Below are 18,176 nucleotides of genomic sequence, written 5' to 3' on the forward strand. Positions count from 1 at the left end.
GCGCACGGAAACGCCGTTTACCTTCCCGCCAGTAAGCGGTCCCTATTTATCTACTTGCACCCGGGGGTGCTTTTGAACCGCTAGGTTGGCAGGCACTGGGACCGAGCAATGGGAGCACACCCCGCCGCAGGGATTCGAACCGCCGACCTTTCAATCGGCAAGTCCTAGGCACTGAGGCTTTTACCCACAGTGCCACCCGCGTCCCGACTCCATTCATTACCGACTAGCAAAGCCCTAAATGGCTTCAGACTGTCTCATCAAAAGCCCCTTTAATAATTCCCTATGTGAACTCTGTGTAGATGACAAGGATGTGTTAATGATATTCCGTGCTTGTTGGGCTTCCTCCTTTTGGCATTTTTCCTTAACCTGCACTTAAGACTCTTCCAGGATTCCCCCCTCCAAATTCTGGGGTTTGGGAACTAGAGTTATCCTAGTACAGTAGTACCTAGTACAGTTAAGAACTTTGTTTCAGGATGAGAACAGAAATTGTGCTCTGGCGGCACGGCAGCAGCAGGAGAACCCATTAGCTAAAGTGGTGCTTCAGGTTAAGAACAGTTTCAGGTTAAGAACAGACCTCCGGAATGAATTAAGTACTTAACCCGAGGTACCACTGTAGAGTTGGAGGCATTTATGTTGTGTTTTTAGACATTGCATTGGACTTTGGTAACTTCAAGAGGATTGTGAAAAGTTATTTAAACTTTCCAACTGCCCAGAGATGTGAATTTGTTTCATTTATTGAATAAAGCCTCACTATTTCACTTGCCCGTAAGGCCTCCCAGATGGTTTTGTCACATTGTGCTGCAATTCTACACCTTTTCTTACTGCAATCCATAAGTCTCTTGTGTGTGCTTCTTCCTCATCAGCTCGATATCAGAACGAATTAGCAGGTGTGGACACAGAATTGCTGGCCGAGAGATTTTACTATCAAGCCCTTTCTGTTGCACCACAAATTGGTAAGTGTTTAGTCCATGTCTTATGATCCTTCCCCCAGATTTGTCTACCAGGCAATTTTGTCTTCAAGTTACTAGCCCATTGGAATGTTTGCCAGCCTGCTCACAATTAAGATGGTCAGTATTTGTAAACTACTGCCCTGCATCGGGCTGCTCTTGGCTCTTGTTGGAGGCAATGGAGCAAGGGATTCTTTGACAGATCTGAGCTAAATCAGGTCTGTGATGGTAACCTCCCAAGCTGAAAGCAATGTGGGTGTATCATGTACATGCACACTGTCCTTCCTGTGTGTTGTCCGCTGAGAGAAATCCCCAGTACTCAACAGCTTCAGGACTTTCCCCACATGGTTTGTGGAAGCATCTCAGGCCCACCCAGCCCGTCAGCCATGGATGTGGGAGAACGACAGCATCGCTATGTGCCTCCATGACTTCTCTCCCTGGATTCAGAGGGCCGTGGTGGAGTTGGCAGTAACCTTTCCCACTGTTGCAGCTATTTTCTCTTTCTGGTTACTCTGGACAGGAAGGTGGTGGAGAACCCCTTGCCTCTGTCTCTCAGCCAGCACAACAAGAAGTCACTAAATTGGCAGAGCCAACATTGCCAGTCCATCAGCCAATTTTTATGTATTTAAAAATGTGTCCCTCGCTTTTTGAAGAACTGTTTCCACAAAGCAACTTCCTGTGTCCAATAAAAAACAGTTCCACAGTTCAAACGATGTTCTTGGGTCTGTGGAAGCTCAGCCTGTGTGGATCTGGCCTGTAAAATCTTGATGACAGCTGTAAGACCGGGCTGCACAGATGTTTTGAAAGCTGTTTTGGCTGCTTCCAGGGCTTTAGACACAGCCTGGCCATAAAGGGAAGGGGGCTGAGGGATTCATGCTTTGCAGGATCAGTTATCAAGCTCCCACTCCCTGTCCCTTCTGGGTTCCTCTTAAGTTCTACCTTCTAGCTGCTCAAATGGTGGAAATGACTGGATATGCCTGTCTGGAAGGAGCCCATCTCCTCTGGTCCTTTATGGGTTCTCACACAATCTCTTATGCAGTCTCTTACCTCTTAGTTCCTGCAAAGTAAGGAAGAGCAGCCCCTTGTACTTGCAAAAAGGCCATGGGTTGTATGTATGTATGTATGTATGTATGTATGTATGTATGTATGAAATTTCTATGCCACCCTTCATCTGAGGATCACAGGGCAGTTTACAATATAAAAACAGAAAGTTGCATACCATAGTAACAAACAAAAACAGACACCCCACGAGTGTATGAGTAAGCCCATTGAAATCAGTGGGTTAAGCTGATCATGCCCACTGATTTCACTGGGACTCTTCTGAATATGGCTTGGTCAGGTACAGCCGCAGATTCTAGGTGGGATTCTAGGGTTTTTTGTTGTTCTTGGGAGATTTGGACAAGCACATATGGAGCTGACTCACTTCTGTCTTTTTGGGACAGGTATGCCTTTTAACCAGCTGGGGACACTAGCGGGGAGCAACTACTACAACGTGGAAGCCACCTACTGCTACCTGCGCTGGTGAGTGTGCCTCCCAAGGAGAGTGAGTCCACCTGTTGCTTTGGGGCAGAGAGGACTTTTCACTGTGCAGTGTATATCGCCTGTTGACTTTCTTGCTCTGTGCATAGCTGGAATGTGGTTCCCATAGCTGCCTAACCTGACTGCCTGGATGCTGGTTGCTCTGTTACAAGTGCGCGTGCAGCCTGTGCCCTTGGGCTGTCAGTCCTTGAAAAGCAGCTAAAAATAAATCAATCCCAGGAACTTGTGAGCGGGGTTCTGTGTAGCTTGCAAGTCGGTTTTAGGCACCAGATTCCACAGAATTTCTGCTTTAAGTATTTTTAAAATACATTGTAAACTTCAAGTGAGAGATGAGTAAGTCTCCCCAAAGAGGTCTGCCAACTCAGAAGATTCCATCGTTGCTAGTATGCCTAGTGCTGTCACCTCTCCAGATCTAAGTTGGTTCCAATATTGTACAAATGGGGTTCATTTTTTTGTTTTGGAAATGTGCTTGTTGATCGAGTCTTTCCATGCCACAAATGTTGGAGCTTGTAGGCCTGCTCAGAAGCATAATGTCCCTTCCCTCCTAGATCTTTTAAAAGCAAAATTATAGCCGTTTCTGGTGGCTTTTCCTCTTCCCCTCTCAAGCTGTTTCTTGCCACCTTCCTGAAAAGGTGGGAAGACCTCATTCATACTCTGAACCCTGTGGCATGCATAGGAGCTTCAGTGGAGAGGCAAGGCATTCTGTCGTTTGTTTATTTATAGCCCACATTTCGTTCAGTCAGCTCAAGATGGCGTATATAGTTCTCCCACCCACCCCCAATTTATCCTCACAATGCTATGAGGTAGGTTAGGCTGAGAGTGAGTGACTGGCCTGAGGTCACCCAGTGAGCTTCATGGCTGAGTGGTGATTTGAACCCTCGTCTCTCCAGTCCTAGTCTTACACTCTAACCTCTATATCACACTTGCTCTCTTAATTTGTGTAGTCGGAGAGAGTCCTGTTCTGACTGTTTCTCTACAAAGAAGAGAGAATCCCACGCTTTTCTTTCAGAACTCTGTGGAAGAGGGTGACTATGCTAGACGGGGTGGGAAAGTTATCCTAGTTGATGGGTATGTGGAGCTCTGTGACTTAAAAACATGAGAGACTCTGCCTCTCTCGTGTTACATTTTAGATACATACCCAAAAGCTGTGTGTGTAAGAGAGGTGTTGGTAATTTTGTCAAATGAACAGGCACATTAATGAGAGAGGATTAGCTGAGGTTTGCTCAGTGGCAAACATGGGGTTCTTGTTCTGGAATGGTGTGAATCAGCCTGCATGCTTGGGTGTGTGAGTGATGCTTGACGAAGTGACTGAAACCAGAGGGGACACTGAATGAGATTTCTAGTGGTTGACAGGGGAGTGCTGTACCTTGGGTTTATTGTGAAGGGAAGGAGTCTGACCTCACAGGGCTTGCACCTTCTCCCATTTCTGGCACAGCCACAAATAGGAATTTTGAAGCTTCTGTTTTCAATTCAGTGCAGCTAGTCATGTTGCCTGAACTTGGCAAACTATTATTAATTATGTTTTGTTTGAAACAAACCAGCTTAAAACTCTGGTTTGTGCCAGCAAGCCATGGTTATGATTAGCCACAGTTTAGGCATCGAATACAATGCTAAGCTGTTTAACTGAAACCAGAAGTGAAAATTTCTGAACTTCTGCTTTGATGCCAGGAGGAAGGAAATGTCATTCTTAACAAAATATGACATCTGGATGCAGCCAAGGACTTGCAGAGCTTTGCTCAAAGTCTCACAAGTGTAAAACTAGTTAAGTGAAACAAGCAAAGAAGTGCAAACTTGCTTGATTTCAGTAAATTCTACAGGTGGCAAAATTCTGCTCTTTTGACCTTGTCAAGTGTAACCCGCTGCTTGTTTGGGGTTTTACTGAGAATTTAACATTTCTGCTTTTGGGGTTTTGTGCCTGTTTAGTATCCAGTCTGAAGTGTCCTTTGAAGGAGCTTATGGGAATCTCAAACGCCTGTATGATAAGGCGGCCAAAATGTATCACCAGCTGAAGAAATGTGAAACCAGGAAACTGTCACCCAGCAAAAAGAGGTAAGGACGTAATGTGGTTCAGTCCTGCGGTGAGCAAATCTCAAAATCTGTCCAGTGTTCTGGTAGACATGTCCAGAGGTAGAGTGTTATCCAGCCTCTGTGAACATTACCTAATTCCATAGAGAAACACCTGTGACTGACCCCAGCGGGATGACATGCCAATGAGCACATGTAAACCCCCCCCCCCCAAAAAAAAATTATTGGTTCAATGGATTGTGATGGTTTCCTAATAGTCATCTGGAGTTAACACCTGCAATTTGAGCCTTAAGGGGGAAGGGAAGGAGGGACACACCATTTGTGTGGTGCTGCATGTGAGAATTGAAATGCAAGTGGATGAGGCAGTGCAGGCTGTTTGGGTGTGCAAAGGTGTGTTACTGCCGTCTTGTTTACCATAACAGCCTATTTCATGGATGGGGAAAGTGATGCAGAGAGAAATGTCTGGTTCAAGGCCAGCCTGAGCTGAGGTTTATATGCAACACCTTGGCCGGTCCAAGTCTGGCCCTACTAAATGTTAGCGATGGGTATTCTCAGTATTAAGAATGTGGTAACTGAGGGGTTATGAGAGATGGAAAACACTGGCTTTGTGCAATTGAGGCTTATTCACCATTAGGACTCTCACAACTTGTCTTTCCTGACTGCTCTTCAGTTGAGGCTCCAGTGCACTTTGGTGAGTGAAGTGGTCCTTTGCCAAAGCTGCTGCTGTTTGGATTCTCCTCCCTCCTATTCCAAATTGGAGAATGTGCCTGTCACATACTAATATTGGCTGCGCCTGAAATTTCCTCTGCCTTTGTGGTGCTAGCTGCATAGCTATAGGACTTCTTCAGAGTCTTAAGAAAGCATTATATTACAAGGGGTGAAAATGACCAAATGATGAGAAAGAGAAGGAACAGTCCAGATTCTGTGCCGAGCAAAGTGAACTCTGCAATCTGTAGAAAATAAGTAGATTGAGTAGATTTGCCACAGTTCCCCATTTTGCACAAATGCCTTCTCATTTGCTGAACTTACTTTGTCTCCAGTAGTATTGGGGGTGGAGCTAGAGCTGTTGGGCACTAAGGCCTTATCTGAAACCACAGAAAAATCTTCCTTGACTACCTCCTTGGGATAATTGTGCCCTTCCTCCTCTCTTTCCCTCTCCCAACTCCACCCGCCCCCCCCCCCCCCGCAGATGCAAAGACATTAAGAGGTTACTGGTGAGTTTCATGTACTTGCAGAGCCTCCTTCAGCCAAAGAGCAGGTGAGTCTTCTGTGTCTTTATTCTTACTGTGCTGTTTTGTTAACTCCTGGTAGATTATGTAGCTGAAGCAAAGCACTTTTACATTGGGATAATATACTGGTCCAAACAATTTCAAGGGCATTGGAATAACTTCCCATGAGGGGAAGGAGAATTCCTTGCTCCAACACTCTTCTGCATTTTTGTCATGGATTGACAGCATTGCCTTTTTACGGGTTGAGAGTCTCCCACCACTAGGGAGGATGCATCACCCTTGGCCCTTGAGAAGGGCCATAGCTCAGCAGTAGAGCATCTGCTTTGCATGCCAAAGGTCCTGGGTTCAGTCCCAAGTAGGGTTGGAAAAGGCTTTCTGTCTGAAACCCTGGAGAGCCACTGCTGGTCAGTGTAGACAATACTGATCTAGATTGACCAGTGGTCCAACTTAATATAAGGCAGCTTCTTAAGTTCCTAATTTGTCGGGTTGAGTCTAAAGCACCTTGGGGAGAATGTGCCCCTCAGATCAAGTATCGGGGTTGTCTGGTTCTTAGTTACCCACTCGTTGGCTCAGCCTCTACAGATGAGGACTCTAAGATAGCTCATTAAGGGGGTTGTATAACCACTGTGGTTGCCTAGGGTTTGGAGAGGCTTGACCTGTTTCAGCTGCTTGCACCTCCTGTTTGCTGTGGGACAATCCTCTGTGGCTCATCTCTCCTTGTCACCCACCTCTCAGTTCTGCAGACTCTGAGCTGACGTCTCTCTGCCAGTCGGTACTGGAGGATTTCAACCTCTGCCTCTTCTACTTGCCCTCTTCGCCCAACACGAGCTCTGCCAATGACGACGAAGAGGAGTGCGAGAATGGCTACTCCTTCCTGCCAGACCTCCTCATCTTCCGGATGGTCATTGTCTGTCTGATGAGCGTCCACAGCCTCAAGAGGGCAGGTGAGCAGCTTGGCTGTGTGTGGTGTGTCCTCCTCTTGCATACTTGGTGTGCAAGTTTTAAGCTGCCCTGTCAGCCTCTCCTTATAATATGATTGGTTGAACTGAGCTAGCATCTCTCAAACTCTTCCTGTTTCCAGAACAGCAGCAAAGATGAGGTGGTTCAGCATCCACTTCATAAAACACAATCATTGACTCCTGGGCTCAGGTGCTCACAGATTAAATCTGGGATCGAAGCATTTTCATTTCATTTCACTTTTCATAGAATCATAGAGTTCATAGACTCAAAGAGTCTGGGTATTTAGCATATCATTAGCATTAGCATTTATTAAATTTGTTAGTTTCTTTTTTGCCATAGCAGTTTGAAGCAACTTGCAAAAAACCCCACATGCTTTAAAACTAGGATGGGATAATATGTTAAAACATTCCACTCTCTCTAAAAGGCCATAGATTGTTCAAAGCCAAAGGCCTGGTTAAAAAGGAGTGTTTTTGCCTGGCGACTGAAGCCTATGTAATGATGACACCAAGTGATCCTTCCCAGGTAGAGCATTTCACAAACAGGAAGCCAACACTGAAAAGGCCTGATCACAAGTTGCCACCCTCCAGACCCTCCTGTGGAAGGGGGCACATGATATATGCAAGTGGCTGAATGGAGTTCATAGTTTTGTTGCAGAAAGGATTTTAAAATCTCTGAATAACAGTGAGTTGACAAGAATTTTAATTTTGATCGCATAAAGAAGCCCAAAGGCATTTGGGTGCCTGCAGTTGAATATAGGTAAATGCATAATTATGGAGTTTGCTCCCCCATGGATGCTGCAGGCACTGTTTTTCCCATTCAGTTGCCAGCTCCCCTTGACGCTGTTGCTGCCTCATCTCTCTCCTTACAGGCTCCAAGCAGTATAGTGCAGCCATTGCATTCACACTGGCCCTCTTTTCGCACCTCATCAACCACGTCAATATTCGCCTGCAAGCAGAGCTGGAAGAAGGCGAGAATCCAGTTCCAGCCTTTCGGAATGATGGCACAGGTGAGGGCTGCAAGAAGGGTTATGTTTGCCCATTCTAAGATACTTGCCTTCCATCTTCCACGCTGCGTTCTGCTCTTGTGACGAGGCAGGCAGTGGTGAAAATAATCTGGTTAACAGTTATTTACTTTTCCAAGGGGATCCTGGGAAGTTCTTTGGGGACAGTCTGTAAGAACTTGAAAACAGCCCTGCTGGATCAGACCAAAGGCCTGTCTGGCTCAGCACCTTGTTTACAGAGTGGCCAGCCAAATACCTATAGGGAGCAGGGAAACAGGACCCAACCCCAACAGAAGATAGTAATCAAAGCCAGTGATAGCCTGTCCAAACCCCTTTTAAAGCCATCCAAATTGGGGGTCATCACTAGATCTATGGGAGTGAAACCTTAGTTTAACTTACATTCTCTGTGCAGAAGTATTTCATTTTGCCTGTCATGAATCTCCCACCATTCAGCTTCACTGGAGGAAGATAATAACACAATACTGTGGTACCTTGGTTGTCAAACTTAATCCGTTCTGGGAATCTGTTCGGCTTCCAGAACCATTCAAAAACCAAGGCATGGCTTCCAATTGGCTGCGGGAGCTTCCTGCACTCAGTCGGAAGCCGTGTCAGACGTTCGGCTTGTGAAAAACGTTCACAAACCAGAGCACTCACTTCTGAGTTTGCGGTGTTCGGGAGCCGATTTGTTTGGGAGCCAATCCGTTTGACAACCAAGGTACCACTGTAAAACTATAAACAGCAAGAATGAATTCCACAGTTATTCAAAATTCAGTTAAAACTATTTAGTTTAATTAATTCAACAAAATGCATGAACTTTATCCAGTGAGACCAGCTTTCCAAAAATCTGACAGTTATTTACATCTCCAGCACCCCATTCCATCTCTTGCCCCTTTGCCCCCTCCTCCCAGGTAATCCCACCGCCCCCCAGGAGTGTCAACTTTGTGAACCACTGGTATAAACAGTAGTCAAGCCAGTTTGCGTATCTTAAGAGTTTCCAAAAATGTGTGTTCGGCTGCTCTTTTGCAGAGGATCTGGAGGCCCGGGAATCCTTGAACTCCATTGAGAGAGAAGCCGAAGGGGACCTGGCCAACCACCGACCCAGCGAGGAGCAGCGGAAGAGCGAGAGCAAGAAGGGCAAGAAATACTCACGCCTCTCCTGCCTGCGCCGTCGCCGCCACGTCCAGAAGGTGGATGAGAGCGACCTGAGCGAGGGCTTCGACTCTGACTCCAGCCCGGATTCCACCAAAGGGAGTGACGGCTCAGAGAGCGGCTCAGAGAAGAGCGACGAGGAGGCCGAGGCGGCTTTTGACGTGGAGACTGACTCGGACATGAACAGCCAGGAGTCACGCTCGGACCTGGAAGACATGGAGGATGAGCCAGACGCCGAGGGGGGCAGCCAAGCCAAGGGCATGAAGAACGGCGCCCCGGAGGCTTTGGACTCTGCGGAAGGGGATGTTGGCAGGCTGGTGGACTTGAAAAGCCCTGGCGTTGCCAAGACTGAGCCCCTGCTGGAGCCTCCTGTGGCCAACGGGCCAGGCTTGCTGGGCGCCAGTGATGCCAGTATAGCCAGCAACCTCCAGGCCATGTCCACACAGCTCTTCCAGACCAAACGCTGCTTCCGACTGGCCCCCACTTTCAGCAACGTCCTCCTCAAACCAAACTGTGAGCTGCCTGCCCCAAAAGAGGTGACAGACAGCAAGCCATGTGTCAATGGGGACGTGGAGAAGTCCAAAATGACTGAGCAAGGTGAGAGAGAGAGAGAGAGAGAGAGAGAGAGAGAGAGCGCATGCACGCTAGATTGGAAAGGAGATCCCTTCCATGAATGGAGAAAAGGGTGTGTGAGAAGAAGTCGGGTGGAAAGACCTTAGGATTTTGTGGAGGGTGATTTGTAGGTGAGATGTGGCTGGCACAGATCCTGGTCACCAACCCAGAGGTGTAAGTGGGGAAGGGGGCAAGTTGAGAACTCCTTTGATATCCGTTTCAAGGCCAGCATTAGCTACGTGCCCCCAAAATATTGCTGTCTTAAAGTGGGGTGACAAACCTGTCTTCTAACCTTTGACATTATGTCCCCATCTGCACTATACAGTCAAAGCAGCAGCATATCACAGTCGTGGCTTATTCCTCCTAAGAATCCCAGAAGTGTAATATGTTAAGGGTGCTAAGAGTTAATTGGAGGTCCCTTTTCCTCCCCACAGAGCTGCAATTCCCAGAGTTCCTTGAGAAAAGGGATTGATTGTTAAACCGCTCTGGGACTTGTAACTTTGTGAAGGGAATAGGGGTCTCCTAACAACTCTCAGCACCTTCAACAAACCTCATTTTCCAAGATTCTTTGGGGGAAGCCATGACTCTTTAAAGTGGTATGGTGCTGCTTTAAATTTATACTGCAGATGGGGGCAGAAGCGTGGCAGAAAGGAAGTTGAGCCAGGGTGGTGTACTAGATTGTGCACTAAATCTCCTTCTCCACCATCCCTACTCATAGGGAGTGATTTTCTTTTCTGTGAAGGTGCCAGCTACTGCTTTTCATCACCTCTAGATTAAAACTTGATAAAACCTCTTGATTCCCAGGGGCCAAATAAAAAGCACTTGGCAGGATAGGTGGGTGTCTCTCCTCTGGAGGGGAATTGCATTTTCCAATCTGCACTCCTTGTTTAATTATCTAAGTTCCTTGTTTTTAACGATCCATTTGTCTTGTCCAAGACGATGTTTCTGAGTCGGAAGAGAGCGTCTCTAGCAGTAAATCCTGCAGGAATGAGCGTTCTCTCCAGGAGAAGCTGGAGATCATCACCAACGAGGGGTTGCTGCCGACTGTCAAAGTATTTCTGGACTGGCTGAGAACCAACACTGATCTCATCATCATGTGTGCACAGGTAAGGAGGGGTAATGGGGGAGAATCCCACTTACACAACTTATTCAGCTTACACCTCTGGGCTGGTGAATGAGCCTCTATCTCATGCACTCAACCACTGCAGTTGGCAGCCTGTATAAAGCAGTTTGCCATTACCTGCTAAAAGTAGAAGTACTGTAGCTGATAAAAGCAGTGGGTCCCAAAGTGGGTGGTACCAGCCCTGGTGGGGCAGTGGGATTACTGGGGGCGTGGGGTGTGTGCGCATGCGCACTAAGAGGCAAAGGGGCTCTGGAGGTGTAAATGACCCACAGTTCTGATATTTATCAGATATATCGTAGGGAAAAGGATGGGATTTCAAGTAGACCTCAAACTAATGTGAGGGTGACGGACCCATGCCTTCAAATACACACTTCATGTAATCCTTGTGATTTAAAGTAGCAAGGGGAGCTGTGAACCCTTCCCTCCCAGGTAAATTTCTCTCAGCTGAGCTCTATTCCACAGTCAAAGCTAAGCTGGGGAAGAAAGGGACTGTGGTTGGGTGGGAGAGGTTGAGTGTTTCAGTGCCCTATTCTTGCCCCCTTGCTACCTTAAATCTACACACACACACACACACACACACACACACACTTGCGCTTTATTTCAAGGGCAGACCTTCATGGGCCCCCTGCTCTCAGTTGTAGTTTGGGCCTGAGGGCATCCCATTTTATCCTTGCGCTGACTTTGTGTGGTAGGTTAGGCTGGGAGGTGGTAGCAGCTGGCCAGTCTGAGCAAGGGCTTGAACCTGGATCTCTGGCTCAAGTCCTAATATTCACCACATGCTCAACTTGCATTTGTTTGTGGTGCTTTTCCCCTGCTCCAGAGTTCTCAGAGTTTGTGGAACAGACTTTCTGTCCTTCTGAACTTGCTTCCTTCAGCTGGAGACCTTCAGGACTCAGGTAACTTTGAGAAGAAATTTCCTTTTCTTATGTCCCCACCCCACCCCCAACACTCAAACTTCATATTCCTGTGCAGTTCAGGCACTCTTTAGTTTCCTGAGTCTTTTTCCTGCTTTACACCTAGTTTTTCTGCTGTTTTTAGATGGGGAAAAGTCTAGTCACACAGAGTGACTTCTTTGAACCTGGAACCTTCAGTTTGCAGTCTCCACCATCTCTTGGTGAACCAGGGAATGTCCCTTGCTGGAAACCCTTGCAGACCTACTGTCCCAATCTGCATAGACAATACCTGAGCTTGGTAGACTTCTTACGTTCTTCTGGAATTCCATTGCTTAGTTCCAGAAGAACATGAGAAGTCTACCAAGCTCATATGCTATGCAGTGGAGTAAGCACAAAGCCCCTTTCTGTGGGAGCAGCTTCCCCCAGTTCCACCTTCAAGGCCACACTTGCTTACCTGATGGTGGCTTGTCTGGATTCAGAGAGGGAAGCTTCTGCTGAGGTCTTCTGTATGCCTCATGAAAAGAATCAGAATCGTAGAGTTGGAAGGGATCTCAAGGGGTATCTAACCCAACGTCCTTCAATGCACAAATAACAGGTGCAGAGTCCCTGGCAGATGTCCCCATCCCCAACCTCTGTTCAAAAGCCTTCAATGATGGAGAGTCCACCAGCTTCCAAGGTTGTCCGTTCCACCGTTGAAATAGTGCTTACTGTCAGAGCTGGTCATGATATGGAAATGTAATGAGCCACTTTACACAGAGTCAAGTTACTCATCTAGCCTAGTGCTGTCTACCTTCATCTGGCAACAACCTCTGTGTGTGTGTTTGTTTCCCATCCCTACCTGGGGGAGATGCTGGGGGTCGATCTGGGGAACCTTCTACATGCAGAGCAATTGGTCTTCCACTGAGCTGCAACCTGGTTCTTCCAAGGAGACACAAACATCCCAGGCCGGGAGCATCTTCCCCCTTTGGGCTTCCTGCGGGGCTGACTCTCATGTGTGGCAGAGTCGGAGCTGGCATCATGAGGAGTTGTGGAAGTCCCAGTTTTAGGCTAGACGTGCCCTTGAGGACTAGCGTTTTGTGTGACTTTCTAGTTGCTCCTTCTGCCCCTGTGACCCAGAAATATAAAGCCGCCATTCTGTCCCCTCCCCTCCCCACTACTGATGCGCAGGGCTGTTTCTCTGCAACGAGGTGAAGAGCATGCTGCCTGGGTGTGAGCTGCCAGACTTGCCTGCCTGCCTGCTGCTCCCAGAGGACATGGCCCTCCGCAACCTTCCCCCGCTGAAGAACGCGCACAAGAGGTTCAACTTCGATCAGGACAGGCCTCTCCTTGCAGAAGTGGAGGAGGTAAGAGGCTGGTTTTGGTCCTGGGTTTCAGAAGTAATGGGAGGCTTCTGGACTGGGGGGGAAGCAAGGAGAGTGAGGGCAAGTAGAACATTTGCTCCAAGACTTCAGGGGTGGGGAACCTCTAGCTCACAGGCCAGTCCTGTCCCACCAAAGGAGCCCAGTTTGGTGCGCAAGGCTATTTTCCCAAACCACGCCCACTTGTCAGTCAGCTGGTGTCGCTGGGTGGGGTTTGATCCTTCTGGCCTAGGAGCTATTTGCAGGGAGCAGGGCTGAACATTCCCTTTGATCCTTTGCAGCAAGAGGTCAGCCGGCTTGTTCCATCCTGTAGCCTTTCAGGTGTTTAGGAAGGAAGCTTTTGCTTTGCTTTAGTGTGTGTGAGCTCCCATCTCAGCCTCAAGTGGACGTGCTCCCTGCCCTCCCCACCCACTTTCCTCCACTTTCTTCATTACAGTCCGTGGTTCGCATCTGTTGCATCCGGAGTTTTGGACACTTCATCACCCACCTGCAAGGCAGCATCCTTCAGTTCAACCCGGAGGTTGGGATCTTCATCAGCATCGCTCAGTCGGAGCAGGACGGCTTGCTCCAGCAGGCCCAGGCCCAGTTCCGCATGGTGAGCTTTTCCAGGGTGGGCTGGGGGGGGGGGGAATAGTGGGACAGAACAAACATGTTCCAGTGAACAGCAAAGCTTGATAGCCATACAGGGACCTCCTCTTGCATTCCCTGTCTTGTCACATGCCTGTGCATTGCACAGCTCTTCTCTTCCATATGTGAGTTTATGTCATAGAATCATAGAATCATAGAGTTGGAAGAGACCACAAGGGCCATCGAGTCCAACCCCCTGCCAAGCAGGAAACACCATCAGAGCACTCCTGACATATGGTTGTCAAGCCTCTGCTTAAAGACCTCCAAAGAAGGAGACTCCACCACACTCCTTGGCAGCAAATTCCACTGTCGAACAGCTCTTACTGTCAGGAAGTTCTTCCTAATGTTTAGGTGGAATCTTCTTTCTTGTAGTTTGGATCCATTGCTCCGTGTCCGCTTCTCTGGAGCAGCAGAAAACAACCTTTCTCCCTCCTCTATGTGACATCCTTTTATATATTTGAACATGGCTATCATATCACCCCTTAACCTCCTCTTCTCCATGTCACCGGTGAAGCCTGAGAAAATATCAGAAAACGCATGGGAAGCATCTGATGGAGTTTCAGGGGTGATGTGGAAGTGAGTGGCTGAGAAAAGACTTGTAGTAGCCAAGTTTCTAGTCCTCCACTTAGCATGTTCTTTGCCCATAAAAAAAAAGGTCTAGGGAAAGTGTAAAAATACTTTACAGTGTTATTTCTGTGGCTGTCAGCAAAAGAGAAGGGTCCTTTAGACTGTTTACAGTCTACATTTCAACCAGGGGGTGAGGGATATCCAGGGAGAGTATTCAGAGTATGCAATTTTATACTGTTTATATTGTATTGCATATTTAGGCCTTTGTGACCTTACAGTAGATTTATTTCTTATATTTATATGCCACCACCTCCTCCAAGGAGCTCAAGGGGCTGTACATGGTTCTCTCCCTGCTCCCCATTTTATCCTCAAAACAATCCCTGTGAAGGTAGGGTAGGCTGAGAGGCAGTGACTGGCCCAAGACCACTCAGTGAGCTCCATGGCCGAGTGGGAATCTGAACCCAGGTCATAGTTCCAACACCCTCTAACCATCTCACCGCCCATGGATAGCAAAAGGAAGTGGAGGAACCATTCAAGATTTGTGAAATGGGACCATAGGTGCAAAGGCAGTTTGACGTGCATCATTCCCTTTGCTCTCCCTTAGGCCGCAGAGGAAGCTCGCCGTAACAGGCTCATGAGAGACATGGCTCAGCTTCGGCTGCAGGTATGATGATGGACTGTGCATGGATGGGGGAGGCAAGCGCAAGTCAGTGGAGGCCTCCAAATACCTGGGGTGGGGGGGTGGGGAGGCTGTATCGCTTGTGCTTGCACCTGACATAGCTTGCAATTAAAGCACTTGACTGAATGAGGACAATGCCAGCAGGTAAGGTTCTGTAAACTGCTCAGGCCTGTCAGCTCTGTTGGTCAGAGCCTGGGGTACCAATAACAGCGAGTCTTCATCATTGGTGGAACTGGTTCATAATACCCATTCCCCGTTTGTAAGAACTCATTGTTGCAGTGTGGCCTCACCCACACTTGGGAACTCCCTGCCTACTGACGGCAGGCAAGCTCTTTTCACTGTACTCTTTTTTGCGCCGGCTAAAAACCAAGTCTACCAAGTGGTTTAAAAAGATGATGTGAGTTTTAATCTGCTTTTAGTCTGTTTTAACTTTTCAAAAGTATTTAAACTATTGTTAATTTTTCCTATTGATAATTTTTAGTAAACTGCTCTGAAGGGTATTTTTTTTTTAAAAAAATATCAAACAGTGGATAAATTTTATGAAATAACTAAAAAATACAGTGACCTACACGACCATGCAGGGAGAGGAAAGGCCAGAGCCATATGCTTTATACGCATCGTTCAGTCCCTGATTTATTCTGTTAAAAAATGATCTTGAGCAGTTCGTATTGAGAAAGATTTCCTGCCTGAGACTCTGGATTCTTGCTGAAGCCAGTTCTGTGAAATCTTGCCACAAACTGAGTCAAACCATACAAATCCCAGAATAGTCTTGTCCTTTTCAGAGTCTCTAGCAGAGAAGAGTCTTTTTCCCAGCTTCGCTACCTGGAGTTGTGTGGGGTTGAACATAAAACTTCTTGTACTCTGCTGGACGGACTGGTCATCTGACAACACAGGGTGGGCCACTGAGAACACTCCTTAACGGATTTGGTGCTCTTGCTGAGAGCTTCTTCCCTTAAGGCTCCTGCTTCCTTCTCTCTTTCCCCAGCTGGAGGTGTCGCAGCTGGAAGGGAGCCTCCAGCAGCCCAAAGCACAGTGTGTGATGTCCCCCTACCTGGTCCCCGACACCCAGGCTCTCTGCCAGCACCTCTGCACCATCAGGCAGCTGGCTGCCAGTGGAAGGTTTATTGTGATCATCCCACGGACAGGTAAGTGGCCCCTCCCACCACAGGGCTGGTATCCTGAGCAGGACAATTGCTGTTGCCAGGTAGTGAAAGGGTTGATTGCCCGGGGGGGGGGGTGAGCGAGCTGTGGGATTACCTGGGGGGGGGGTGCTAAGAGGCAGGTGGGCAGCTGTATTACCAGTAAAGGTTCGTCTACTTTGTTGACAATTAAACTAACCAGTTTTAATTGGAGCTTTAATAAATGTGTGGTCGTTAACTATTTCCTGTGTGTTTCTTAGCGGATTGTGCAAACTGCTGTTCTGAACAATGCTTTTTATAGGATAGCGGGCAGTGGGGATGAGCTTGTGGAACCAAGGGGGCAGTGACCAGAAAAAGTTGGGAACCGCTGCCTTAAGGGAAGCAGAAGATGTAACCACCTTGTTTTTCTTTGATCCTTAGTAATTGATGGCCTAGACTTCCTGAAGAAAGAGAATGCGGGAGCTCGTGACAGCATCCGATATCTAGAGGCAGAATTTAAAAAGGGAAACAGGTAGGTTGAGTCCCCTGGTCGACAATATTCATTTTCGTTGTACATTGGAACAGGTAATAAAGAACCGTGTTTAAGAAGCAGCCACTCTTGGGATGTCTCTCATTAGGTTGTATTTCACACATACACCTTGATCAGGCTGCATTTCTCATATGTAAAACAGCTGTTTGGGTCCTGCCCTCGAATGTGAATACCTGTTAGCAATAAAAATTTAAACATTGCATCTCCATCCCTTTCCCAGTACAGTGGTGCCTCGCAAGACGAAAAGAATCCGTTCCGCGATTCTCTTCGTCTAGCGGTTTTTTTGTCTTGCGAAGCAAGCCCATTGACGGCTTAGCGGATTAGCGCTATTAGCGGCTTTTAGCAGCTTAGAAAAGGGGGGGGGGAGGAAAAAAAACCCGCAGGAACTCGCAAGACATTTTCGTCTTGCAAAGCAAGCCCATAGGAAATTCGTTTTGCGAAGCACCTCCAAAATGGAAAACTCTTTCGTCTAGCGAGTTTTCCGTCTTGCAAGGCATTCGTCTTGCGGGGCACCACTGTATAGGTATGCAGGCATTTGAACTTTGTTTTTGGTAATAATAAATATTTACAGTGGTACCTTGGTTTGCAAACAGTCTGGTTTGCATACGTTTTGGATTACAAACATGTCAAACCCGGAAGTGCGTGTCCTGGTTTGCAAACTTTTTTTGGATTACAACCCAATTTTTTTGGATTACGAACAAATTTTTTTGGGAGGCCCCATTGGCGAAAGCGTGCCTTGGGTTACAACCTGTTTTGGTTTACAAACGGACCTCCAGAACAGATTGTGGTTGTAAACCAAGGTACCACTGTATTTTGTTTCTTTTGATTTCTGCTCCACCTTTTAGGTCAAGTCTTTATAAATCAGCTTACCATAAAACTTAAATGCAGTACAACAGTGGAATAAACACCATGCAGTAAAAACAGCTTCTGATAAAATTGCAGTAGAGGGACCTGCAGGAGAACCAGTACAGTATATTGTAGGGGTCTCAAGCAAGGGGTCTGAGCAGAGTTCTCCAAGGAGGGTTCCCACAGCTGTAGGGCCACCACTGCCAGGTGGAGACTTTTAACTTTGATGAAGCTTTTGGGAAGAGCTGGGTTCAGATTCTCTCTCAGCTTTATCTTGGTCATTGAGCAAATCTTCCTTTAACAACTGGCTTCTCTCACCTGGAAAACACGGACACTGCTTAGCAGGGTTATTGGGATAAATATGCATAAATGTACTGCAAATAACTTTGCAATTTCAGCTGTGCTGAACACATGCACACATCCACCCAATGTGTGATCTTCTGTCTCTAGGTACATCCGCTGCCAGAAAGAAGTTGGGAAAAGCTTTGAGAGGCATAAACTGAAAAGGCAAGATCTAGATGCTTGGTAAGCATTTGCTTCAACCTGCATCAAATTTTAAGCAAAGCTGCATTCACAAGCAGAGAGCTGTTTTTACTAAGCCAAATGGTGGCACTGTTTTCTCTCTTTTGCCTCAATACTAATATAACAGGAACCTCTATAAGATACTGGATAGCTGCAAACAGCTGACAACCTCTCAAGGGGGCAGCGAAGATGACTCCAGTGGGATGGTGACCATCCTCACAGGCTTCCAGCTGGATGACCCAAGCAAGCTTTCTGCACCCATGAAGGTGAGTGTGGTCTGAAACCAAACTGTTCCGGCTTCGTGATGATATTTTGACTTGGGGTATGGAATACTTTTTTAAAAAGCAGTGTTTGTTGAAATAGAGAGAGAGTACCACTCACGAAAACAAAATTTATATCTGCAGAACTCGTTGCCACATGATGAGTGCAAAG

The 18,176-nt window shown here is 47.2% G+C and overlaps 1 protein-coding gene across 1 annotated transcript in view; it reads left to right on the plus strand.

Moving 5' to 3' along the window:
• The window catches only part of SMG5 (SMG5 nonsense mediated mRNA decay factor), a 33,927-nt gene that overhangs the window by 10,729 nt on the left and 5,022 nt on the right, over positions 1-18,176 (plus strand). The window contains exons 6-21 of the mRNA XM_079957681.1: positions 864-953; positions 2,390-2,468; positions 4,410-4,535; positions 5,701-5,769; positions 6,476-6,684; positions 7,569-7,706; positions 8,727-9,446; positions 10,398-10,567; positions 11,405-11,480; positions 12,645-12,820; positions 13,272-13,430; positions 14,634-14,693; positions 15,694-15,853; positions 16,268-16,358; positions 17,673-17,747; positions 17,872-18,010. Coding sequence (XP_079813807.1) covers positions 864-953; positions 2,390-2,468; positions 4,410-4,535; positions 5,701-5,769; positions 6,476-6,684; positions 7,569-7,706; positions 8,727-9,446; positions 10,398-10,567; positions 11,405-11,480; positions 12,645-12,820; positions 13,272-13,430; positions 14,634-14,693; positions 15,694-15,853; positions 16,268-16,358; positions 17,673-17,747; positions 17,872-18,010 — 2,537 coding nt within the window. The remainder of the gene's footprint in view (positions 1-863; positions 954-2,389; positions 2,469-4,409; positions 4,536-5,700; positions 5,770-6,475; positions 6,685-7,568; positions 7,707-8,726; positions 9,447-10,397; positions 10,568-11,404; positions 11,481-12,644; positions 12,821-13,271; positions 13,431-14,633; positions 14,694-15,693; positions 15,854-16,267; positions 16,359-17,672; positions 17,748-17,871; positions 18,011-18,176) is intronic.

Source organism: Podarcis cretensis (assembly GCF_951804945.1).
Source record: "Podarcis cretensis genome assembly, chromosome: 16".
NCBI lineage: Eukaryota > Metazoa > Chordata > Lepidosauria > Squamata > Lacertidae > Podarcis > Podarcis cretensis.